The 26325-nt window shown below is 42.4% G+C and overlaps 1 protein-coding gene across 3 annotated transcripts in view; it reads right to left on the reverse strand.

Moving 5' to 3' along the window:
* Positions 1-1991: 1991 nt before the first annotated feature.
* ADIPOR2 (adiponectin receptor 2) overlaps positions 1992-26325 on the reverse strand; it is a 44301-nt gene continuing 19967 nt past the window's right edge. For all 3 annotated transcript variants that reach the window (XM_084525350.1, XM_084525348.1, XM_084525349.1), the window contains exons 2-8: positions 24457-24692; positions 11681-11800; positions 9668-9839; positions 8844-9030; positions 7575-7762; positions 6154-6347; positions 1992-4699 (exon numbers count right to left, since the gene is read on the reverse strand). In XM_084525350.1, coding sequence (XP_084381476.1) covers positions 4568-4699; positions 6154-6347; positions 7575-7762; positions 8844-9030; positions 9668-9839; positions 11681-11800; positions 24457-24624 — 1161 coding nt within the window. In that variant the 5' untranslated portion in view covers positions 24625-24692 and the 3' untranslated portion in view covers positions 1992-4567. The remainder of the gene's footprint in view (positions 4700-6153; positions 6348-7574; positions 7763-8843; positions 9031-9667; positions 9840-11680; positions 11801-24456; positions 24693-26325) is intronic.

Below are 26325 nucleotides of genomic sequence, written 5' to 3' on the forward strand. Positions count from 1 at the left end.
AGGAGCCTCTGTGCCCGGTTGTTCTGTGCCAGCGCTGAAGCTGCTAAAAAATGAGATCAGCTCGAGTCTCCGGGGCAAACGCCTCCGGGCTCGGAAGCAGCAACAGCTCTGGTGTTCAAACACCAGCGCTACAGGAGGGGAGAAGGGCAAAGGCAGAGATCTGAGCTCCTTCTGGAAACACCAGAATGAGGGCTGAGCGGGCAAAGGCCGCACACCGGGTAACTGCTCACCCACACAGCCCCCGTCCCCAAAATCTCCCCTCCTGGGGTGAGCAGGATGGCCCACACCCAGGAACCAGCCCCCCGAGGCTGCCCAGGTGCTGCCGCTGCTGAAATACTTGGGGATGATCACACGTGGTGCTGCCCTGAGATCCAGGCTGGTAGTCCTCCAGCTGTAGCAATTCGGATCTAGGGATCTCCTCCAAGGAGCTGATTTTTTTTTTTTTTTTAAGGAACTTTATCCAAAGCACATCAGCTGGCGCTCAGCACTTCTGGAAATCAGCCTTGAGAATTGGGACTTGAGCACTGAAGACAAATATAGAAGCACTGACCAGCGGGAGAGGTTGGCTCGAACAGATTGCTTGATGGCACACAGCAGGCAGGGGAATAAAACAATAAAAAAAAAAAAAAAAAAAAAAAAAAAAAAAAAAAACCTTGGTTTTGGAGGGAAGCCTCCAACAGCTTCAACCGAAACAAACTCAGGGCCTTCGTCCTGATCACACATTTAACTTACTTCCAGCTCCTTTTAAAAAGTTCGACAGTGGCCTTAGATGTTCACCCCGATTGCAGTGCTTCAGTCCATGCTCAGGACAAGTCCACCCTTCGCAATGAATGAAGTAAATGATCCCAGGGAGAGGGCAACACACAGCCAGAACTATATGCAGAAGAGGTAGGGCATACAATTTAGGACTGCCTGTGCAACTTGTAAGCATCATTCCAGTTTTTGAAAACAAAATAAACCCAATTCATCTTCAAACGTGGTAGCTTTTTTTAGTGCAACTCATGTAATCTGGTGCAGAAGCTCTCCACGCTCCTTGAACTTGCTTTGCATTTATAAAAAAATACCCACACTGAGACGTCAAGCTGACACGGGTTAGTTACTGGCGCTGGCTCTCTCACAAGGCTCTGCAAAACACCCATCTTGTGTCAAGTGACTGATAAACAGCCCAGCTGTGGATGCCCGGACTCAGTGTGAGCCAACCCAAGAGGAGGATCAGGCGGATCTCGTTGAGGCAGCTCGCAGATGGCTGCTGACAGCTGAGGGAGATGCAGGAGCACCAGGAGGAGCACCAGGCCCTGCTCCAGGCACAGAGCTGTTGGTCAGCCTCGCTCCCTCCCCAGCCAAACACGGCTCCTTCCCACACCTGCGTGCCAGATGATCGGTCCCTGACGTGGGTACAGCCTGGGAGACGTTTCCTCTGCACCACTAATTCCGGCCCAGCCTTCCAGGAGAGCTCTTCCCAAGCTCAGCTGACCCAAAAGCCCACCCCAGCTGAAGTCACCAGCGCCTGCCCTCCTCCCTCCCCGCTCTTGTTCTTCCATCCCTGCCCCTTTTCCTCCTCACAAGCTCACATGAGAAACAGTGCCCCAGGCTATTTCCCTGGGGAAGTTCAGAAGAGCTGTGTGCCAGGGGATATCTGACAGCGACGAGCAGCTTGATGAGATGGTGGCACCAGGCCCACCCAGTAACACCTCCCTCCCCCGTGCCACTGCCGGCACTGTACTAGAGCTGGTGACTCCAGAGAGCACGAAGTGAGAGCCTAGACTAGACAAAAATCTTGCTTCTCTGCCAATTAGCACTGCAACGAAAAGGCAGCGTGGCCCACAGACATCTTTGTCAGACAGCGAGCATCAGCTCAACGCTATGTGAACAAGCCTTTAGGCACCAGTTTGGTTTCTGGACTTTTACCTGTGAACAGCGGGAGGGAAGGAAGCCAGCACAACTCCTTCAAGCTTCACACACAGCGAAGAAAAACCCCAGCTAGACAGTGCTCCATTTGGTTCTTTTATTAGCGAAGTTAAGAATACAGCAAGTAATAAGATCCCATCTTACATGGAACCATCACCGGAGTCCCCAACCATCAAAACCCCAGAATGTGCTTCATTGCTTTCAACAGTAAGCAATTTTTAAAAAGAAATATACTGAACAAGGCCACTATTTAATGGGGAAGGAAAGAAGCTGTAGGTCCTAACTATTCTATGGCAATAACCTGCACACAGAGCAAGCAAGCCTCTGACTGCTGAGAGTAAGGCATTCAGGTGCCAACCTGGGAAGAGTTCTCAGCAAGAGCTACAGAAAAGTGCACAGCTAGGTTGCTTTTATTGGAACACACAAACTTCTTGAAGGGAGAGACTGACTGGGTTCAGAATAGCAGGTGGAGTACTGTGTTTCTGTAGTAGTTCTGTGCTGTGTAGGACCAGGTTACAATCACCCTTCAGGGAGTGAACGTGGGATGATCCGGGATGGAGACGGCCGCTTCTGCTGGTACTGTTACAGAGGTATCCCAAAGCCGTACGGACAGCTCTGATTCGGATATGCTTCCATACCCTGCTTCCCTCAGGCACCAGACTGCTTCCTGCCAGGCAGCTCCACACCTTTGCCAGGGACGCCAGTGCTGCTAGCCCTTACATCCAGCTAATACTGCTCTTTACTTCATCTTTGTACCACACCGACCTGTGATAAGCTGCTTCTGGCCCTACTGGCATCCAGCTGCTGCAGCAGCTCTTCCTGCAGCCGACCTTGCTCTCAGAGGCTTTACAAAGACTCCAGTCGAGGGGTGAAGCCTTAATATCCACCAGTCAACTTCACGAAGGCATTCTGCTTCTACTTGACTCCATTAGGCAGAGTAACTCCCCAAAACACTCAGTAACACCCAGCATACTAAAAGATCTTTGCAATCTACATTTTTTCCCCTTGAAAGACAAAAAAAAATCAAATTTGCATTTTATTTAAAAAAAAAAAAAACACCCTTTTACCTCCCTTCTTTGTGAACTACAGCATTTTATGAGCTGTTTAACTCATCACAAGAGGTAATTGCTCCGAATTTCCAACTAAACGCTCCAAGCAATACCTGTGCCATAACAAACAAAACGTTCAAGTTTCATCTTACAACTCCAAAGATTCTCCTTCAGCCTGGCTTCTGACTAGGCTCCAAAGATCAAGCTACATCAATTAAGCAAGAGAAGGGCATACACCTCCCCTTATATAGGAGGTGTGTCTGCTCCACAGCAATCCAACTGAACTCTTCGTTTCGGGTTTAAGAAATACCAGCAGTCCCATTGCTAAGGCGCAGATGGGAAGCAGACCTAAGGAAAAAAAATGGAACTGCATTGGGCCGATTGTGGATTTTTCCTCCTAAGAAGAAAAACCTGCAAAAACTTCCTTGGCATATGGAGCCTGACACATGAGAAGGTAATGTGCTTGAGGTCTGCAGTAACTGTTAACTCCAAGCCTTGGAGCGCACAGCTTCCTCTTTCCAGTCAATCTTAACCCCATCTCTGTTTCCCCTCACATGCTCAACTATCTTTTGACAAGTGCATTACCATCGGTTGTTCAGACAAAACAGGGCAGGACTCACTCAGACGGCAGCCATCTACTCAGCAGGGGCCTTTGGGAATAGGCAGGCACTGATGGAGTCGGACCTTTCGCCGTTCCACGTGCAGTTATCCCATCACGCTGCAATTCGGATGATGAGAACCAAAACAGCTTACTGTAAGATCCAGAACTATATTGGCCGAGCAAGCTTGGAAGGCAGTTGTCCCACACAGTTAAGCAGAGCACAGATGGATCTTTCAAGTTACTCGAGTAAAACTGGCTAACGCTGTGACCCAAACGACAACACGACTGATCCAGCCTTCACAACCCTTGTGTACATGTACTGAGCCTACTCCAAGTGCTGGCCAGGACCCCACGCTGCCCAGGGGCATGCCCAGGGCACGCTGGCCACCAGGCAAAAATGCAGGGCCAACATGCTTCACTCCTGGGAATTTTTCCTGGTCCTCCTGCAATCATTCATTTTGTGCAAAATTGAAACAGTGTGTGGTACTTGCATGTTGCATTCTTTACAAAAACCCTTTTCCCCCCACCCATTGTTTAAAACATTTATATAAATTTATTTAAACAGAAAGTTAGAAATCTTATTTACAATTTGCTTTTCTCCCAAAAGAGCATCTAAAATCAACTCCCAAACCCTCCAAGAGGATATAAATTTAACCTCGATTTTTTTTTTTAAAAAAAAAAAAAAAAAAAAAGGAAACTGCTAAGCTATCCCTCCCCACTTCTACAAATAAATATGGCATTGAACAGAAGCCGATTTGGAAAGGGTCCTCTGTAGCTCAATCTGTAGATCCCAAGAATAAATTAGGGTTTCAGAATTTCCTGGTCTTCAAATTGATTCATTCCATTGCTTGAGGTATAGAATTTATCTTGATTAGTCAGAATCCCCATGAAGCTCCGTGCTCCATCAGCTGAAACTTGGATTCTTCTTAGGTATTCATTTCACTAGCCTGTATGCTTCAACCGCGCGTGCGGTGCTGTTTTGGTTACGACCTCGGGCTGAAGCCTGGTGTTACTGCATCCCCTCCTCTTCTGTGCAGCCTCCTCCCACCATGAAACGGAACTCCTGGAGGTTCGACACCCCATGGAAATGCACAAAGGCGCCAGCCACTACAAAGACGTGGAACAGCTGATGGGAGTGGAACTGCGGAAGACAAAACACTTGTGATCAGCCAGGGGACTTTGAGTAACTGGGGGCTACCCCGTCTCCAAAAAAGCCATACATTCAGCTGAAGTACACAGTAACACGTAGCAGTACCTCAAACCACAAGCTGCAGAAGTAAGGTGTGTTTAGTTAAGCCCAGCCCTCTCCTACCATTAGAGGAAGGATCAAGTTCTCCACACGCACATCCCCACGCCCTTTTCCTTCAGTCATCTGAATCAGCTGATCAATCAGCACATACACTACATAAAGGCTACAGCATATCTTTATTAAGGGACAGGAATAACTTCAAAGCTTTGGGCAAAAGTCTTAAAAATAACACGTTAATTAGTTCCTCAACAACACTGGCTCATTGTTGATAACAAGGGCTACCTCATACAGCTAACATATACAAACTCTGCTCTGGTCACAGGTGTAAGTTCTATCATCTAGATTTTTAGAACATTATTTTACTTCTCTGCCACAAAGAAACGGAGCAGAAAAAAATGGTATTATGTGAAAACATAGGAACAACCAGATGTTCTCAATGAATGCCCAGGATGCTATTGATTATAATAGAGCAGAATGAAAACCATGAAGGGGCTATTTGACAAAGCACAGCCTTGTTCTAGGGAAGCTATACCAATATGGGTAATGCTCCAAAAATTTCCATAAATGTGTATTTGTAGGCTCCATGGGAAGCTTGGAAAAGAGCTGGTGGTACACCAGTGCTCCTGGATCATATCTTACTATTGTAAGAAGGTTTAGTTTGGCCATTTATATTATACATCACTGATGTTTACACCTAGCAAACTGGGGCCATGCAGAAGTTACTAACAACCCAGGCCTTACTCTCACTTCTGATCATCTTTAAGGGCCTTAAACCATTTTAATGGAAGCACAGTTGCCTGACATCTCTCCCCATAGGTCTGCCTCCCTCCAATCCCTATTCATGCTCCACTCAATTTTTTTCTTTGCACCTTTCCCACAGATCTCTACGACACAGTCTTCATGACCCTAGCCCTCCTCCCAACTTTTCCTCCCTACCCACACCACCTTTCTTTCTTCTGGGCCAGAGATCCCTCCAAAGTTTTATCGGTTCTATCCAGTGTTTCCCCTGGCCTCACAAAATGAGAAGCCAGACATGGTGAAGATATGAAAGAAACAAAAAGGCTCGTGAAGTGTCTCACCTATCTATTAAAGCTATCTAGCACATGTGCTGGGCTGACCTTGTATGGCATCAGTTAACTCAGAGCTGTGATAACTCCACACGAGAGGCACTAGGTAGGCTGGGCTCAGAGAGCCCGCAGTTGTTTGGCCCTTTAAGATCTGTATGCCTGGTGCAGTGGTTTAGCACTTGCAATAATTAAAAAAACACCATTGATATAACATCCTCCAGCCTCAAGGGGAACCAGCTTTCACATTGGTCTCCTCATCCAGTCATTCCGTAGACTCACCCAGATGTCACACTTGCCAGGGAAGAATCTCTCCGGGATGCGGGCAGCATAGAGTGCAGCACCAGTGATGTACAGGCATGCCATGAGTGCCAGCCAGCCTATCTGCCCCATAGTGGCTGCTTTCAGGAGCCCCTCAGAGATGACAAAGTGCAGGGTGGGAATAACCCCACTAAGACCCAGACCTAGAAATACTCCTGGGAGGTAAAGAAAATGTGGGAGAGTCAGCTTTGAACACACTGGCAGTGAAGGGAGACAAAAAAAAAAAAAAAAAAAGCAGTGGAAGGAAAACTCAGTATTGGCCAAAGCAGAAGAAAGGTGACAACTCTTGAAGCTGGAGGTCCCTGAGGTAGCTTTAACAGAGGGAAGTTAAAGAATGCACAGATTTCCTTCGTATACCAGAAGCTACTTAATTAAGTGTTCCAGCAGATATTAACATTTTTCATTTAATGATCGTGTCTGCCAGCTTTCACATATATTACACCAGTTACACAGCTGGGACTGTAGAGGGCACTGAGACTACATGAATTATGTCACACTTTAGCAAATCAAGAGCAGGACAACAAGGAGAAACAAAGACATTATTTATCATATTCTGTGCAAACGATCCCAGTAAACAGAAAAACATCACATGAGCCTCGCCTGCCATATAGGAGAATGTTGTTTACTCAGATTTCATCAGCAAGTACAGAAATCTTGGTGAAAAAAGGTTGGGAAGGGAAATAGGGAGGAAAATAATCATGACCCATCACCCACTGATTATTTGAAGTATAAAAAGCTGAACTCGCTGAAGGTACACCAATAGCTTGTCCAAGAAAACTGGATTTACTGACACTCAGATTAAGCAACAAGAAATATTTCTATTCAAACCAGCTGTACTCATATTCTGTAACTGCCCATGGCAGCTTTCGCTTACTCTCTACCCCAGAACATGAAAACAAATTTGTTTTCATTCCTTCTATCCCGTGACAAGAAAAACTAGGCTTTTGGTCCTAAATAATTATTTTATCTAGGCAAATTAGTAAATCATTCAATGATTTCTATTAATCTGAATAGTATCAGAGCTTGGTGTTACAGAAACAAAACAAATAGCAGAAGGAATATACACATACACACACTAAGCAGTCAATCATTTTTTGAGAGCAAAGTTGCTAGAAATGCTTCATACTCCCTTCCTCACTGCGTGTTACTGTCCATTTCAGGAATGCACTTCCAGGACTCACACCAGCCCTTATCTGTGCATCCAGCTGGCTATAAGCAACACTGAGAAAACCCATCAAGTTCCCAATCAGAGAATATTATCTGTCTCTAAAATCACGCTCTAAGTCCTGAGAAGACTGTGGTTTTTTTTTTTTTTGCAGTGACAAGTAGAAAGCAAGGAAAGAAGGCAGACTAGAAGCAAAACAATTAACTTCAGGTCTTACCTGCCCTTACACCCCGGTATTGAGGGGTCGCAAACATGTCCCATTGTGAGACAATTATGGCTGCGATGCCCAGGACACAAATCACAATCAAGTAGATGAAGCAAGGCTGCGGGTTGCAGTAGAAGGAGTAATACAGCCATGGTACAAAGCTGCCCATTATGAGAAGTGCAATGCCAGAGTAGTCCAGCCTAGAAGGAAACAAAAATCAGCTTGACAGGAAATGTAAGCCTTTCGAAGTTCCTGTACTAACACTCTTTCTAGCAGACCAACAGACTGCTACTCACCACGAAAGCAAGTTTTTCTCACTACTGCAAACTAACTTCCTGACTGCAGCTCCTCCACCAGTGCCCTCCTACAGCAATGTATCATCTCGAGAGCACATAAGGTCAGTTTTGAACAGTCATCAGAAATACATGCAGCAGGTTTTAGATCAAGGCCTTTTGAAGGAAACTCAAAATTTAAGCTTTGGGTGAGGAAAAAAAGCAGCACAAAATGCTCTGAACACAAAGAAGGGCACAGTACTTTGTGAGAGCACAGCCAACATAAACTCTTTAGAATCTGACAAGTGAGGGTTTGTTAGGCATCAGCTTAAGTGACCACTGGGGAATAATGTCACAATTTCTCAAACAAGCTGTTTTTCTAGGGACCAATGAAGAAAGGAATTCCTACAGCCACTGCTTACTACCACATCCCAATAAAATGCTCATATAAGAGAAGATTGGGTTAATTCTGTAGTATGGGATTTTAATTGCCAGGTTATTTTAGAGGTGGTCCTGCAGATTACATAATCCCATGTTGAGTGATCTTAAGAAATAAGAGATCCTTAGCAGCTATCCAACAGAAGAATGTGGAGTAAAACCAAAAGACCAAGGTACCTTGATACTTATCAGAGCTGTCTTACAGAAGAAAGTTTAAGATTCAGAGGTACCCAGAATAATTGAAGGGACAAGCAGTGACAGTTGCATTAAAAACTCCAAGTCCTACAACTAAGCTCTGGGTGTATTACTTACAGCAGCAAGATGCATGCGCACACCTGCTGAACAGTAGAAAAGGAAACAGTTTTAAGACTAAAGAGACAGCATAAAATAACCCATGCTGAAACAAAGAACGATTAGAAGAAACTGCAGTGAATCTCTGCTCAATTCTGTTCCAAAATTTTCAGAGCAGTCATGCAGTGAACCACTCCTACACTAGGGAGCCAGGCATAAATTCCAGCCCTGTTTTCCCAACTGTTTCCTATTTGGCTCGCTCTGTCCTCTAGGCACTTACTTGGAGAAGAGCCGGGAAACACCTTCTGAGTGGCAATAAACTGTGTGGAAGAGCCATGAGAAGGAGAGGCAGAGTATGGCTCCCAAGAAGAACAATCCAACAACCACTTTCTCCTGCACAGGTGCTACAAAGGACATGTTTGGCCGGAACATGTAGAATATTCCCAGACACAGGAAGAACACACATCCTGAAAAAACATACGGCAGAAAGGCGTCAACTTCGTGCATACTGAGAGCTTTTCTTTCAAAAATCATGACTAACGTACAGGAGTGCAAAGCAGGGGAACTAAATGACAACCAGTAGCATACATGTAGAATAAGGTTCCTCCATACTTCAGTTATGTATTCCAACCACATCTGTCTCAAACTGAAACCATATAGACTTGCATGGACTCTGTATTTTCACTCGTTTTGCAAGATGCCTGACAACTGGCTGTGCATTCTCAAACAACAAAAAAAGTCTGCTGCAGAATGAGAATGCTACAGTTTGAAGAAATCTTTTCCCTTCAAAGCTCCTTGCAAGCTGAAAACCACTCATACAAGCTGCAACTTAAGTGTGTTCTTGTGGCAAGAAGGATCTCAGTTAACACTTACACACTTGGAAATAAGGAGCATCTACTGGTAATCTTTTAGTGATCGGGAAATTCCTTAAATATGGCATTCAATACAAATGAATGCATTAACAAACCCCATCCAGCCTTGGTGGAAGAAAATAAGGAGAGAGACACCGAGCTAATTTAACAGGTTCCTAATGGAATGATAATGCTGACCACCCCACACCCCCTTCTATCTTGCTCTCAAAGCAAGAAGGCAAATTGACAGTACCTAGAAGATGTGTCCAGATGTTACCAGTCTCTGTATGTATTCTGAAGATACTCTTGAAACAAGCCCGGAAGGAAGGCATGGGTGGTCTGTGTCCATGCAACAGGTAGTCGTTGTCCTTCAGCCAGTCAGGTAGAACATCGTGGGGAATGACTCTCCATCGGCCCTCCCATACCTAGAGGATAGAAGGTTTTGATTAAATACAGGAAACTGAGTTCAAATAAGGCAAAAGTCAGAAAACCCATATTAGTAGAAGTGTTAGAGTTAATGTAGGAGTGCAATAAACTGAAAAGGGTCTGATGGGATGTCTCTGGGGAAGAGGCTTTACTCTTGAAATGTAACCGTTCAGTCACACTTCCCTATTCAAAACAGTACCATGAAGTTGAGCTGCACCACCAGAAAGAGAAGCACTGCAGTACTTCAGAAAAGAAATCTATTGGGCTTTTTTTTTTTTTTTTTTTACAATTTATTTCCATGTTCTGTTATGAAGCAGATTTTCACATATCAACCTCTCCATTTAATTGAAGAAGCCTACACATAGCTCTCTCCAAAAAATAAATATAAGTGAAAACCTGTCCTGTGAACCACGAGACAACCTGACTATGTATCTGCTGGCATTTGGGGGCAGTCTCGTAAAAAGGCTACCCATCAACGCTAATACAGGGCAGAACACATGAAGTGGCAAGAGCCCAGCAAGAAGTGTCCAAACCCCTGTCCAAGCTGGAAAAAAGTTCTCCCACACTCCCAGAATAAACAGTGACAGGTCAGTTAGGGCAATAGATCCATGACTCAATTCCATCAGATTTCTTCTTTAAAGGAAGAGATAATGTAAATGCACACATCTATTCTTGTAGCTGGTTCCAAATGAACAAAGTGTGCATGGCTGTTAGCGCTGCTTCGGTGGCTTAAGATACATGTAGTCTTCAGTTTGGCTTCAGAAGCAGCACCACCAAGCAGAGGGGTATCGGGGAAGTGCTTTATGTACCGGGGTTGTTTCTGCAGTGTTCGTTGGATTTGGCGTCTGGCTAGTAATACAGGAACGAGCCTGAAGAATCCTGCAACACTAAGTTTGAAAAAACTACATTCTTATTTCAGTTTCAACATCAAGAGCCTAGAGTTTTTAAGTCCATTCTCTTCACTCCTTCGCAAAAGCAAGACTAAAATACTTAGAATAACCATCCCAGTTACCGACTAGGTGCTTAAATACATTCAGCAAGAAAAAATAACTGGTTTACTTCATAAAACAAGGATTTCAATTGAGGTAGGAACAACAGGAGAAAATTATTTTTACACAATCCACCCTACAAAGCATCTAAAAAGGAAAAGAGATGCATAGCCGACAAAAAACACACCACAAGTAACTTGGGTCCCTCTGTAAAAATATTAAAGTAGTTCATAAAACCAGTAGGAATAAGTATATAAAGGGATAGCACCTCCTTTACCAAGAAAGGAGGTCCAGGGACTGACATAGGACACACCCCGTGGCTTTAAAAAGTAACAAAACTTGAGCCAAGGTCAGTAATTACAAAATCTGCAATGGATTGACATATATAGTTTTAATACATCCTCATTTTCTATTCGAGTCAGGGACAAAGCTTATTCTACAATGGATGCAAATGGTGCCAGGAAAGCAAAATATTTGCAAGTCTAAAGAAGCCTGGAAAAAAATGACCTTGTAAATGAAAGTGCCTTGAACCAGAAACACTGGAAGCAGAAGGCTTTTATTCTGCTTTGCACTCACAGGTGTTTCTCAAGAGAGGCTCCTCAGTTGCACGATCAGCTTTAGAGTCTCTTTTATAATCCCTATTGTTCCATGCTTTCCAATTTATTCATTTATGACAGACTGAGATCACGGGAAGTTGCAATGTTACTAGTTATAACGAGAGATGTCCATTCAGGGATGGTGTGTACCTGCTCTCTCTCACATTAGCAGCACTGTTGTTGCACACACAGTCTGTTGTTCACTGGAAGTTCGTGAACAAGGAAGTTACCTTGGCAGTTTCCACAGGCCCTTACCTTACACACGAATTCTTCCATTCTCTCCATAGCATGATGGGCTTGTAGAAGAGGTGACATACCCATAAATCCTTCTTCTTCTTGAGGTGACTCATCATTGTGGTTATTATCCTCAGAACTCTGGAGAGAAAAAAAAAGAAAATGTTTTTAGGAAAATGAACAGAGAAAGGTGTTGTTTTCCATACAAAACTATGATTGCTAAAGGTGTTGGCAAATAAAGAAGTTTTGTTTCCTTGTCCTCCGCTGAGGAAGGAATTCAAAATAACCAGCCAAAAAAACAAGATTGCATTTTCATATATCTGAGAACAACTCGCATGCCGGATCCATTTTATACTGCTTTCTTCCAAACCTGGTGAAAGTATACGTTCCTCTAAGTTATGCTTCATTAAAGCCTAGATATGGAGCCTGAGGCTTGCCGTCTAACCCACCCCTAGGGAAGGCTTACTACCTATTTTATGTTTCAATGTCGCTACATCTGCCTTAATACCACTATAACATATCTGGCATTTTAAGATAATAAAAGCAAGGCAAGGCAAGGCATCCATTTACCTTGCTACAAATGCTTTTACTTCAATTTTTAGTTTAAATCTGAAGATCTATTCTGTTTAACTGAAACTTCTGCTCAGCTCGTAATCCAGCAATGGACATTCACTCGTTTGTCTGAAATTCAAGCTATTCTAGAAACTACTAAGCTACTTCTGCCAGTTAGGCAAAGGCAAGTTATCAAGTAAACGCAGTTTACTGCATTTACTGCGAACAGACATCCAAGTTTTAAGCAAAATTAAAGAGAAATACTCAACATCCATTATCACAGAACAGTTGAGGTTGAAAGAAGGGACTTCTGGAGATCATACCAAGAGAATTGTGAAAACAAAGCCACCAAGTCAGTTGATCCACATTACTAATAACTATACAGGAAAGAGTTACTTGGTATAGTAATTTTCTACCCTATGTTGCCTTGCCACAACATCAGATGCACTATAGTTTTCTTTTTTTTGGGTGGGGACGGAATAGTCCTATGCTCTTGTTTGCTCATCAATGCTCACAGCCCATCAAAGATTCCATTCAAGGCTCCAGCTTCCAAGGTAAACAAGGAAAGCCAGAAAAGAGAGAATGAGCCTTTTGTACACTTCAGGCTTGACGTAGAAAGCCGCCACATCTTATGATCAAGCCAAAAAAGCCCCACAACCCTTATGGAGACTGGCTTCCCCTATACCACAAGGTAAACACTCTTTTTACCTCCTGTTCCCTTATCAAGATTAACATTTCGTTATCAATAATGCAGTCTAAAGTGACTGGAAATCAAGCATATAACCTCACATAACCAATTCATTAATTAGTACCAGTAATATTTAGGTCAGCACCCTGAGTTTTGAGTGAAGAGAAGATCTTGCTGTGCATTTGTCACACGTGACACTTCTCCTTAGAGTAAGGCATTCTTAACTATTCTATCTATTTCCATCAACAAGCAAACTGAATAAGCCTCTTTTAAAAAATTTTAGTAAATAAAAAGACTTCTTTAAACCTACAGAAAGCTATCAAGAGTCTTCAATTTTATTTCTCCCCCACCCCCAGAGGGAGGAATAACATGCTATTACTTGCTCATATCCCCACCAGCACAGGGTCACAAGCAATGCAGCAGCTTCATCTTTCAAAGAGATCCCCCAACCACATCATTCTTGACGCAGTTTCGCTTACCCAGAACACGGATCTCTACTATATAATACATAGCATACGTCCTTTGTGTGACTCCCCATTTGTCCACATTAGACCAACTCAATCGACTGAGTGAATCTTTGCATATAAAACCACATTACTTTTACTATCTACTTACCTTCATTTATCATTCCAGCCAATCCCACCTCTGAGCAAGTCTGGACAATTTTATATCATATGATTCTTATCTTACACCAAAAGATTGATATAAATATTGATCAGCTTTAGGCAAATCCTAGAGCAGTATAAAGCAGCAGTAGATACACTCCCACTGCCTAGCTTATCCCATTAATTCTAGTGAGAAAACCATCAGGCAATACGGATGCAATTACATTTAATATCCTTCTAAAATAGGCACAAGTCCTGTTGGGCTAGATAGCATATTATTAAAAAACAAATTTGGCTTCATTCTGACTCTAAGATGTATTTCCCACACCACCAGTTTTACCGGCCTTCTCTGCTGATGGATCTCTTCTGTTAGGGTTCTCAGTTTCAATATCATAAATAATTTACTCAAGGTCTGGATTAGATGTTCATTATGATAACCTGTGTAATCTTACAAATCAAAGAAATCTTCAGGTTCCAAGAAAATCCCTTATAGAAAAGCCAGGCTGGTATCCACATCCCAATGCACTTGCTACAAGAAGCACTGCTATGGCTTCAGCTGCCCTAAAAGTCTCTGCCCCGGCACCATACAATGACCAGCTGGAACGGAGCGATCAAGTTGGTAATCCGGGTGGACTACAGGAAAAAAGGTCCATTCCCTTACTGAATCAAAGCCTGTATTCATCGCAGTCTGTCCAGTGACTAAAAGCCAAAAAAATGTTCATTTCCCCCTCTCCACATACTCACATTTCTAGAATGATGGGAAGGTTTAATTTGAACAGACTGTAAAGCTCGAAGAGCACAGCTATTTATGCACTAGTCCAAAATCTTTGCATTTTGGCAGTGTGCCTACAAACAAATCATTAGTGAGCTTTTTAGTGATAAAAAGAATTCATATCATATATATACAGTCCAGATTACTGCCAGAAAATGGAATTGATTTTACTATCTCCTTCCTGCCATTAAGCTGCAAAATTAGCATTCAAGGAAAAAGCTAAAGCTCATCTTCTTAGTCCTTTTCTTGGTAAGGAAGAAAAATGAGGTCTGTTCTGGAACATCTGTCCTCTCTCAACTCCTTCCCCCATGTGCCATTAGAAAGAACAGCAAACTGCACTTTTTGGAAGCTGGAAACATAGCTGGAGTGCAACACCAACGCCAGTTTTCATCTGGAAGGCTGAAGGAGTCTATTGACCTTTGATTCTTCAGACAACAACTGAAGAAAACGATACCACTTCTCTGTTCAGAGGGCTTATCATTGCAAGGTTTCCAACGGGACGAGCTCCTTTGTATCTTACGATTTCCATGTTTTCTCTCCTTTGGCTGACCGTATCAGAAATGCAAAAATACTTCTGGAATATAACATAAGCAAGCATATGCTTTAGGACCCGTTTTCAACTATTTCTAAATTCTGGCCACCAAATCAGTAATTTAAAACTGGAGAAAACAATGGGTAAATAATCCCACTTGCCTGACACCTTACATTAAACTGGAACCCAGAACAACACTTTTTTAATGCAGTAGGGTAGAACCTGAAGCAAGTACTTGTGGAATCCTTTTTGCCTTCGTACCTTCCACGTTGTTGCTTAGGAGGATTTCTAGTTGGGTAACATTTCAGATGCTTTTTTGCATTGTCTAACTTAATCAGAAGTTGAGAATGCTCTTAAAAGAAGCAAGTCTTTAGAGCATTTGGAAATATTTGATTTTGAAACAAAACCCCTCAATCTCTTGGAATGAGTAATTGTCAGCTGTCATTCTTCTGCCACACATGCATAGCAATGCCCAGAATCAGTCTTCCACACAAACCAGAAATCATGGCTTCTGTATACTTGAGAGGGCCCAGACACTTACTTCTATGGAAATACTAAGCAATCCTTCTAATTTTAAGCTGACCACCTTTGCAAATTCATAGTGATCAACCTACCAGCATAGTACAGATACCTAATGATACGTCAATTACGTACCAGAAGCATAAATGCAGCCCGAGCTGAATAAATTGAGCCAGAAAATAAACTAAAACTGAAGGATGAGTGACAATGGTTGGAAGAAAAAGGTTTTACTGATTTACTGATCCATATGCACTTTATTTTGGGAAGCTCTCCAGATTCTTTGTGTGATAGCAGTGATGGACAAGAAGGCAAAAGAAAGAGGTGGAAATTAGATTTGATTATACTGTTTTGTCCAGAAGCCGAGGCAGCACACTTCCAGGGACAGATCATCTTCTAAACAAGAATTTCAAACTACTTTGCTAGGGATGGAAAAGGCTTAATGCCAAAAACAAGACTTAGAGCAGCGAAGCAAGCAAGAGCAAGAAACCTCACTAAGAGCTCAGCTGCACAGCGCCTATCCTGAGGTAAGTTTATTTTAATATTGAAATCTTATTCTTCTGTAGCACTAGCACAAAGTTGTTTGTTTGTGTTGTAACAGAAGTTTACATTAAGGACAAGAATCTGTTGCCTGAACACCTTCCAAAAGGCAGTTCACATAGCCAAAGATCTTGTTACCGACAGAGAAACACAGTAAAACCTGCTCTGGTAAAATCAATACACTTCTTGTCTACTACAACAGCTTACCCTTCTCACACAGATTAACATTTTCTGTACTATCCCCTTCCTAACTGTTAGCAGATACTCTGTTTATTAATACACTCGCTACAGGAAAGCCTGTCAGGAGTCAAGCTGCAGTGGCAAAAGATTTCAGAAACCCTTTACCTACTTTTGAGAAAGTTGTGCTCTCCAGACTTCAAGTGGTAAAAGTACAGCTTACCGAGGCCTGTAGTTTCTTAACGTCAGTTTAAAGATTTACTGAAAGTTTGAGAATTTACACATCTCCTACCTTGCACAAGTGACAAGCAAGCTCTTTTGTTCACCACTTTAGACTGCAGTTTCGCTAGAAAAACCTCCATCTGTTGATTAGAGCGTGCAAACTGAAGCAAGTCAGACAAAGCAACCAAGAAAGCCTATTCTATCAAAAGTGATGATCCCCCTCACCTCCATCTTCCATTGCACTGCTTCTGGCACTCCTCTGACCCTTGGGTTCATTTGCTGACCCAATATTAATCTGGCAGAAATAGCTCACGTTTCTGCTAAGTGAGCTTCTCCTTAAATAATTAAGATGGTCCAGATAACCAAGAGATTTAAGGAGTTCGAGCTAGTGCTGCAGCAACATTTTAAATTGATCCACTACAGAATGCTTTCTGTTGATCATATTCATGGCCACATTTCAGTTCAATGCTTACTAGTTGGATGCCAGATGATTTCCACTCCCTCCTGTACTGTTAACCAGTTAGAAAGAAACATAAGAACCTAGGCAAGTATGGATTACAGAAAGTTATGCTAATACCCACTTCCACAGGCTGTTATATTCCCAAAACTTCCAGCAGCTTTTACGACTGCACCTTGAGAACTTTGGTAGCTTTGTGTTTGTTTTTGTTGTTGTTTGTTTGTTTATTAAGCTGCAATACTAATAATTGCAATACAAGTCGCCAAGACCCTGGAAAGGGCAGAACTGTGCTGTGACAGGTTCCTCTTCAAAGTCACCCCTTGGTTACTTGAGGGCTGCACACATACCTCAATGTGCAGGCATTAAGGTCTGGAGCTAATGAAACCCCATGTCTCAAAGCTCAATTGTTTGTGATGCCAATTCATTATCAAGATGTCACTGGAGCCCTAAAACCACTATCACTGGAGTTTCCAAGGCACGATGCTGTCTGAATCTGTTTTAAAGTTCTTGTTGCTTCGTTCAGCAGCTGACAGATGCTCCCCTGCTCTCTTCCTGATCTGCGTCCAGCCAGAATCCTGCCTCAGTATGAACACACCATTGTCTCATGAGCAAGACAATTAAAAAAAATAAAGCAAACGTCTTGAGTAACACTCAGTCATGGGACATTATACAACACAGTACTTGTATACAATTCTCTTCTTAAAATAAAGTTAGAAAACATACATTGCCTCATTTACAATACCACTGTTATCTCCTATATTAAACTGAAGTCACAAAGTCTAGACATGAACTTGGAGATCTTGCTCTTGTTTATCTTGATCTCATCGGATGAATGATTAATAGTGTTTAACATGACATTCAAGTCATTTAATGTTTCTTGGGGCAATGTGCCAGGTTCAGTAACTTGAGAGCATTGAGCATAATGGCCAAGATATGTTGAAGGCTATAATAAAAAAGGCTTTTTTTTTTCCCCCAGTTATCCAGATTGCTTTCTTCAGCAACTCCTGTGTGCCCGTCCCATCAGCTGACCTTTTACCAACTGGCCTTTTGAAAGGGGAAAGCAGTGATAGGCGGTGCCACGCAATTTCTCCTGAAAAAGCTGCTGCACATTTTCCCAGAGTTTTGTCAGCTTATGTTCTTTGGATTATAAGTAATTAACTGGAAAAGCACAGCACTTTTCCCTGACTCCCCTTACCTTTTGTACCTACCAGGTTATTTTAGAACAGCTTTGTCTCTTAGAGTTTACATTCTCTCTTCATCTGGCAGGGTTGTAAACATCCACACACCAAAGTGTCCAAAAGGCTAACCACCATCACCCTCTAAGCTGTTTTTGCTGTCACAATACCAAAAAAAAAGTCATTCATTAGCTCTGTGCCAAAGACCCTTGCAGACTACTGGTCAAAACATTAAGTTGGAGGTTCCTGTAGCTTGGTATTTTTCCTTTGTGGGTCACCTTCCTATAAAAGCTACACTCCATTTAATATAGCACTTGGAAACAGTTTTATACAGCTGGTCACGGGTGGCTGCTTGCTGGCACCTATTAGAAACAAGCACCAAGGTTTAACACTTGTTTAGCAAACAGGACAAAGTCACACTGGCTTCAGCAAGCACACCCTTATTCGAACTAGCTCCCTCATTAAATATCCTCAGATGAATAGGATTTGTTGAATGTGTAAGCTCTAGCAACTACTGATTTTATAGCAATGCTCAGTACTTGACATGGACCAAAGACCTCAGTGCCCACATGTCCTCATCAGTACGCTTCACAGAAAAGCCCGCAAAAAATTGGATCTACTGCAGAGGATTCTTGCGTGCCATTTTCTGCTCCTTTATCATGTTAATCCTGACAGGAGAAAAAAACAAGAAAACAAGTGTGCTGGGTTTATGGGGGGAAAAAAAACACAGGAAAAAGTGTCTGAAAGTGTATTGCTGAACTGAACAGAAAAGTAAAGTCAAGCAATTTAAAACAGTTGTCAGGTTTTAAGATGCAGGTTTTAAGCCACCAGTACAATACTGTTTTCTCTTCTATCGCTCTGAAGGGCTGCCACTTCCCCCATTACTGCCCAAATCAGGCAGATACGATCTCCCCGAGAACAAAGGGAAAAACTGTGGAATCTAACCTTTGTCCAGGAAAGCAGCTGTACCAGTGAATTATAAATAAAACCACTCCCTCCCTCTCCTAGTTTCAACACAGGACACAGCAAGCAATGGTTCCAATCCCAGCTGACAGGCAGCAAACTCAGCAGAGCACCAGTACTCCCCCTCTCAAAGAGCTAAGGCTCCCCAGACTAGGAGGAGACAGCTGAACCCAGCTAGCATAACCTACCGCAGCCTTCTCGACAACTCAGGAGAGGTTTTTGGGAGACAGGGCAGGCACACGGTCACGGCTGTATCCCACGTTACCAGCCTTCTGGGCAGAAACCTGTCCACTCATGGTTGACCAAGTCAACATTTCTATTTTTTTTTCCCTGCATTCAAGCTCTAAAAGCCCGTTAATAAACCAGGCCCATTAGTAACTCCCAGTGAAGGATACATCAGCATCCAACCAATTCAAGCCTGGGGTGCCTGGAAACCATCTCCATAGATGCACCACGTCTTCGTACTTTTCCAACAGGAATACCCAGAGATACTCCGCTCTGCACATGCAGAAGTGTTTTGCTGTACAAAAAAGGGCATATTGGTAGGGACAGATACTAGATTCAAGTACTTGCTCCAGTGACTAGCGGTCTGAGCAAAATATGCATTACTTCCAGTGCTCAGAACAGCAACTGAAGGAGAATTCAGACGTTAAGATCTTTTGACCTGAAATAAAATGCCAATTCACGTGCTTTCAAATAGCAGCATTCCTTCCCAAGAGCTGCGAAAATGGACATACACGAGAAGTCAAAGAAATCTGCAGAATGAGCAATTTTGAGTATGATCTGCTTTGAAAGAAACACATTTTGGTAGGACCTCGAGTTCTGTTATGCCAGGCTCCTCCCATACACACTCAAAATACGATCTCCAACAACAAAACCTGCAACACAATGCAAGAAGAAAGCAAGGGCAGAAGCAGCAGCCAAGTTTTTAATCGTAACTCCAAGTAACAACAGTAAATGCTAGACGGAAAAAGTAAAGTGGTTTCAAACTGAGTAAACTTGCAAGCAGGTCTATAAAGGAAAAAAAAACACCTTGAGACAGTCAAAATTTATGAATGTAAGTTCCAGAAAGACTATTCTTAAGACTAGCTTTGGCCTTCAAGACTATCTGAATCATTTTCACTCAGCTAGCATCCATCATAAAGACAAGTTAACAATGCCATGAATATGCATGCATGGCTTTGTCACTAACAAAACTATTTTTGTAGATAATACTCAGAGCCTTTTCTGTTAAAGAAGCGTAAGTTCTGCAATTCCAGTTAAAACCTCAAATTATTTGCTCACCTTCCAATTATTCTAAACCTTTTCTTTTATACCTGGTATATTTTTCTGTTTTCCTCCTTCACATCTCTTCGGTCTTCACACCCTGGAAAAGCTCTTGTAGCCACACGCTGGTACCATGAATTTGTCAGGGGTCAAGTAAGTCCCACTTGAAGTCAAAACCCATGCTCCCTGAGAAGCAATCCAGACGAGTATTTGCCCAAGTTTCTTCTGCCCCTTTAGATGACTTGAGAGCTGTGTGTACCTCCTCCCAAACCCTTACTGTTTGTTATCAAACACTCCAGGGCGTTGTGTCCCAACTTCAAGGGCACGTTTCTGTGCTGCACAGCACAGCCGCACAACACAGCCCAAGTGCCTGAAAGGGAGCAACGTTCAGGAACGTGAAAGCCTGACGGATGGAATAAAGGCAGAGAAAATGGTTCTTCTGTTCACCTCCTGTCACTGACAGATTATAGTAGAAAAGGAGAAAGTCAAGCACAGGTTTCTAGGGCTGCATAAAGAGCCCATTCATCAGGTTATAAAAGTCACCCATATTTGATTACATCAGCGTAACAAAGCCACAGTAAGAGGGATTTCTTTGGGAACTATCACTGCTGGAATTATGCAGGCAGTTGAGACGCACTAGGAAAGGAGAAAAGATGCCATCAGGAAGGCTAAGCAATCCAGCATGTGACAGGAGGGAAGCACCTGCTGAAAAACACTTCAGTTGCGCACATACATGATATATGCAACAAGTTTGCGTTGCTGAAAGGAAGAGAAGACTTACTGCAGCTTGCCTATCCTCTTCTTACCACCAAATCCTTCACATCCAGATACACAGTCACTATTTCTCAAATGTACAGAGCATACACCACTCACCTGCACCACACTAATTGCATGTTTAAACAAGTTAGTGAGAAGTTTACCCCACCTTTAAGTATCTGTTTCAAAGAATAGATAATCCATGAACGTATAAGCACTCTAGGAGGGAACAGAACCATGGATGGAGAAGACTAAGAGGTTCTTGTGTAAAGAATATTAATTTTATATGATCCATATCTTCTTGTAAGCATCACTATAAAACTGGCAGATTAACAGCACTGGTAAATGGATGCAGCTGTTTTACTATTATTTTGGGTAGGCATGCTCAGTACTGTGATAAATCTCTGCTACATGCTCTCAGTGAATGCCACAATTTACAGGAAGAATCTTTAGTACTATTTTAGTTCACAGCCATGCAGCCACCCAGGTACATCTGCTGGTACACCAAAGCCTCAACAGCTTTTAGCTTTTAGGACTCCATCAGAATTCTCAAGACCACTTATATTTTTTTTCCATAAAGATGCTTCATTCTGAAGAGGACCAATATTTTGGACCATCAAAATTACAGAGAGACAGATACTGCAAGCCGTGGAGGAGGTAGAGAAGTAATTCTGCACAAAATACACGACATGCATCCATAAACCTCCTTTTCTAAGGAAAGACTACTAAAATAATTCATTAAAAGCAATTACCACCTCTTATGAGCTCAGATAGCTTCCTCCTACGAGCAGAGTACAAAGTGAATTTGCAAGTAGGCAGAAGAAATGGAATCCTGTAGGAGAGTTTGTGGCGGATTTAATATAAATAACAGAGCTGCAGTGAAATAAATAGGCTAATAGGATCAACAGTTAGCACGCAAGCAACAGAAAAAGGAAACAATTTTATCACAGGACAAAAATACAAGTATTTTACATTAGTGCCTCAAGCTTTATGCCCAGTAAATTTTAAGGAAATACCATAACGATTAATATACACCTGCAAGGCAATATTAAAGAAAGCCAATATCATTAGCTTGTCATAAGCAGAGACATTTAAAAGCCTAGTAAAATACAATGGATGTTCTGATGGATACACTATACAGCTCTCATCCACTCTCCTTCACCAGCATAGGAATTCCTAGATTGCTGCAACCACATCGAAGCAGAAAGCATTTGGCAATTAAAATACTAATAAAGGGACTCAAGTGGTGCCCAGTATATAAGACTGTATTTAGCTTATGTGCCTGTAACCCCTATGGGTCAATATTCCATCTACAGCCGAGCAGTAACCTTACAGTTCTGCTCTCTAAACAGGAGCCTCTTTAAAACCAGAGGAAAATCATCTTTTTGAAGTCCTCTCTAAAAGAGTTTCACATTGCCAGAACGTACAGTAGATTGGAAAAAGTAAATCCTAGCTTGTATATCAATGCTTCTGAGTAACAGCTGTGTTGAACAACAGCTTTTGAAGACAGAGGAAGATACATAGCACAATGCATTTTCCAGATTATTTAGAACACTGCAGTATGTCACATAATAAGGGCCATTTGGCAAGCTAACACTGGTACATTTGACAGCAGAGAGTTTTGGGATGCTCCATCTGAAGCATCAAGTATACAGTTTTTTTAAAAGGGAAAAAAAAGTTTAAAAGATACCAGTTCTAAAAGCAAAAAGTCACAAAGAACAGGAATACAGCTTTAAGCTGAAAAAAAAAAAAAAGTATATTTATATAAAAATAAAATTTAGCCCATACAGGGCAGAGAAAGTGTTGCAGTTCAAGATAGAACAGCCAGGTCCAAGAGGCAAAACCAGATTTCTGTGGCAGCATTTTAAGAGACTGGGAAAGAGGGAAGACAGCAAACAAAAGAGCTAAATATTCCTAGTGAACTAAAAAGCAGCATATACTTTTGTCATAAGGACAAAATCATGCTAAGAATGCCTGAAAAAGTAGAGGAGAGAATGAAAGTACTTCAACCATTTTACTTCAAATTCTAAAAAAATGAATACTTACTCAGTGAAATAATGTCTATTTAGCTAAGCAAATGTATAGAATGAATTGCAGACTGCACTTCTACTTTTGTCTATTCCATCTCCAGGTAACTCATATTATTCAACCAGGAAAGTCAGAGATAAGAATGAAAACAGACTTCACAAAGGATGATACCAAACACTTTGTCAAAGAAATGCACATCTGTTCAAGATACCTGCTAGCACAACTCTTCTCCTTTCTAACCTTAGCAAATTCAACTATTGACTAACACTTCGCATATTATATTATATATTATATATTATATATTATACATTTTATGACTTTCCACATAATACAAGTAAAAAGACTGTTTATTTCCTTTTATCACGATACTGAGAATGGTCTGTAGAAGTTATCGCACTGTACACCCATTGGCTCAGCTTCCCAGCCATGAATACCTGACTCTCATTACACAGACACCTTACGCTCAATTCAGTAAGGGCTCTCAGACTAATAAGGTTAAGACAGCCTAACACAGACTTACCATGTCAACTAAACCATGACTGCAGTCCATGCACACAACCCAAATCCGTGGCAAATGCAATTACAGCAACAGCCCAACTCTTTTGCCTTGAAGACTGTTACATAGCATCACCATGTTTTTGCTGCTGGCTAAATAACACAGTTGCTGTAACTAAACCGATACTGTCAGCTCATTAAACCACGATAAATTTAATAGTAAGCCTAAGATGAATGCTTCTTCTATTTAACTGACCTGATATTCATCTGTATATACCCTGGGAGAAGCACTAATTACAGTTCTGAAACTCTAACCAGAAGGTACTTCTGTCCAACACTCGGACATTACCTCCTGACAACATTTAATTAAGCTGCGGAATGCCTTTCCACAGGATGCTGCGCCTCCTAAGTTCTCCAAAGGCTCATGCACCAAAAATTCAGAAGCATTGCCACTGGCTCAGAAAATCTGTGAACATCCTACTGCTAAAAGCTGGGAGAGTGTCCCTGGGGAGCAACACAGCATGCTTCCCCATCCTTGTCCTCTCCTTAGAAGTCTGTTACTGGTACTGTCAGAGACAAGATAGTAAGCACTGGGGAGTTTTGGTCTAATCCAGTACAGTCACTCCTCCAACAAGATTGCTTGCAAGCAGATTTTTCTGCCCTAATCCCCAAGAGGATAGCAATTAGCCAAGGTTCAGATTATATTCAGCTAGAGTCAATATTATCTTCGCCTTTCACTTGCAATTAACTGGCAATTGCAGAACAAAAATCTGTTGACACAAGCTGCGTCTCAGCAGAGAGCAAACTAGTATGACCTCCATTTTTAGAGGCACGAATATGCAACACAAAGCTGCTACACTTACACTTATGCCCAGGCTTGTCACCTAAATTCTCATGTGTTCAGCTGAGTATTTCTGGCATCCTTCTGGTTTTACTACAATTATTTAACAGGCATAAAGTGGTTGTGAACTCTCTATTTGCAGTCCTGTAACTTAAAGCAGTGAAGCACTTGCATCAAAACTCATTTATCCCATTAACAGTCACAGAACTTACATTTTCCTGGTCAGAAGACAAAGGTGGCTCCACTAAAAGAAGCCTCTGCTCAGAGCTGTCATCTTCCAAGGCTGCCTGGGTTGTTGTTGAGCCAGACATGTGTCCCTTTCTGAGCCGTAGGACCGGCTCTGGAGAACCAGCATTATCGAGTTCCGTTAGTTCATTCATGAGATGCTGGGAGCCGTCCCAAATATCCTGCCTCCTCTTGATTTGGTTTGGCTGATGGTGTGTTGACGCTGAAAGACAAACAGTTCGTATAACTAAACTGAAGTTACAATGGAGATCACACACTGGCTGGAAGAAGAGCATCCCGAAAAGCTGATAGACAGCTGTGATGAGTGCCTTTACACGTGCCCAAATCCCCACAAAACCATCTGTATAGACTTCTACGCTGCTGTAAAGTGAATTCTCATCTTGTGACTGCTAACACTTCAGTATCCTAACTGAAATTAAGTTGAAAGATGACAGAAAGTGAGCTCCAGAGATTCACAGTACAAAAGCACAATAGTGTTTTTACAAACTATTTTTATTTTTCACTGACTTGCAAACACTGGACTGTTGATAGTATTTATAAATAAATTACTTGTCACAGGCATTCTAGAGCCATCAGCTTTTTGTGGCTATGAGACTCATTTCAAATCATCTGGGCTAGGTTTCACTAAAACCAGGGCATTAAGTACTGGTATAGCTGTGTGGCTGGTAGCAAGCAGAGCTCAAGAACAACTAGCTATAGTCAGACTGAAAGGAGAGCAGTAGTACACACAGACATCACGTTGTTCCCATTGCTCAAACTAACATGTTCACAGTTACTGCTGGGAGTGGGTCTGTACCTTTACCTGTACAAGGAATTACGCCAGAAAGCTTTAGACACCGTTCATCCCATTTGTTGGGAATCGATAAATTCCCCAGAAAACCACAGAAAAGCCATACTATCTACCCAGAAAATTAACTATATTTTACACTTATAAAACTGCAAAAAGAATATGGGATAAGTTTAACTTAAGGTGCCAAAGATTAATTAAAATTGCAGAAAATTACCTGCTGCCAGCCCATTAATCTGAGCCCTTGTCTAAGAGGTTGAGTGGTTACCTCTTTATCTGGTACATCACTGCGTGGCAGTCACTGCCGCAGCCAGCCAGAAGCTGCCTGGGGAGGCACAGCAGCCAGGGCACTTTTCAACCAGAATGCCAGAAACCAGCAGGATGAGTTAGTGCTCAGCAGACAGACTGCAGAGTCACTTTGAATCAGAAGCTCTTCGTTTTGTACTAATACTCACTTGGTATCATTCTATTATTGGAGCATTTAAGTGCTTGGATGTGACTAAGGTAACATGAAGATAACCCGTCTAACAAGCTTGAACTTGCCAGAGCGCATAATTAGACCGGAATTTTAGCATTTAATAGGAGATGCTGAACTTCGTCAGAATGGGGAACCAATTAAAAAGATAAGCTGGGGGGTTGATACTGGCGGTCTTGTAGCAAAACGTCACCTCCAAAAAGCCAATAAAGCAAGTACCCCCTTCCTCTAAGGGATTAATCTCCTTTACATATGACCACGGCAAGGTAATTCTCAGCTCTGTCAGATGTGCTATCGTTAATTTTGCTGTAGCACTTTGTAACGTGACATCCCTGCAGCTGCCTGGCAGTCCCCAGGGCAGAGAGCTGCTAATGAGCAGGTGACAGCCTGCAGAGCCCCGGCACACCTCAGCACCCAGCACGGGGAGCTCACCGGGTGCCAGCAGAGCAGATGGCGTGCCCACCTCGCTGCTAGCTCCGCCACGGGGTCCGTGACCTCCCCCAGAGAGCTAACACCTGAAATGGTCACATCTGCTTGCTTGGTAAACCCGAGAGCCACGGGACTTCTCACCCC

This window comes from Aythya ferina (assembly GCF_964211825.1).
Source record: "Aythya ferina genome assembly, chromosome: 1".
In the NCBI taxonomy this organism is placed as follows: Eukaryota; Metazoa; Chordata; class Aves; order Anseriformes; family Anatidae; genus Aythya; species Aythya ferina.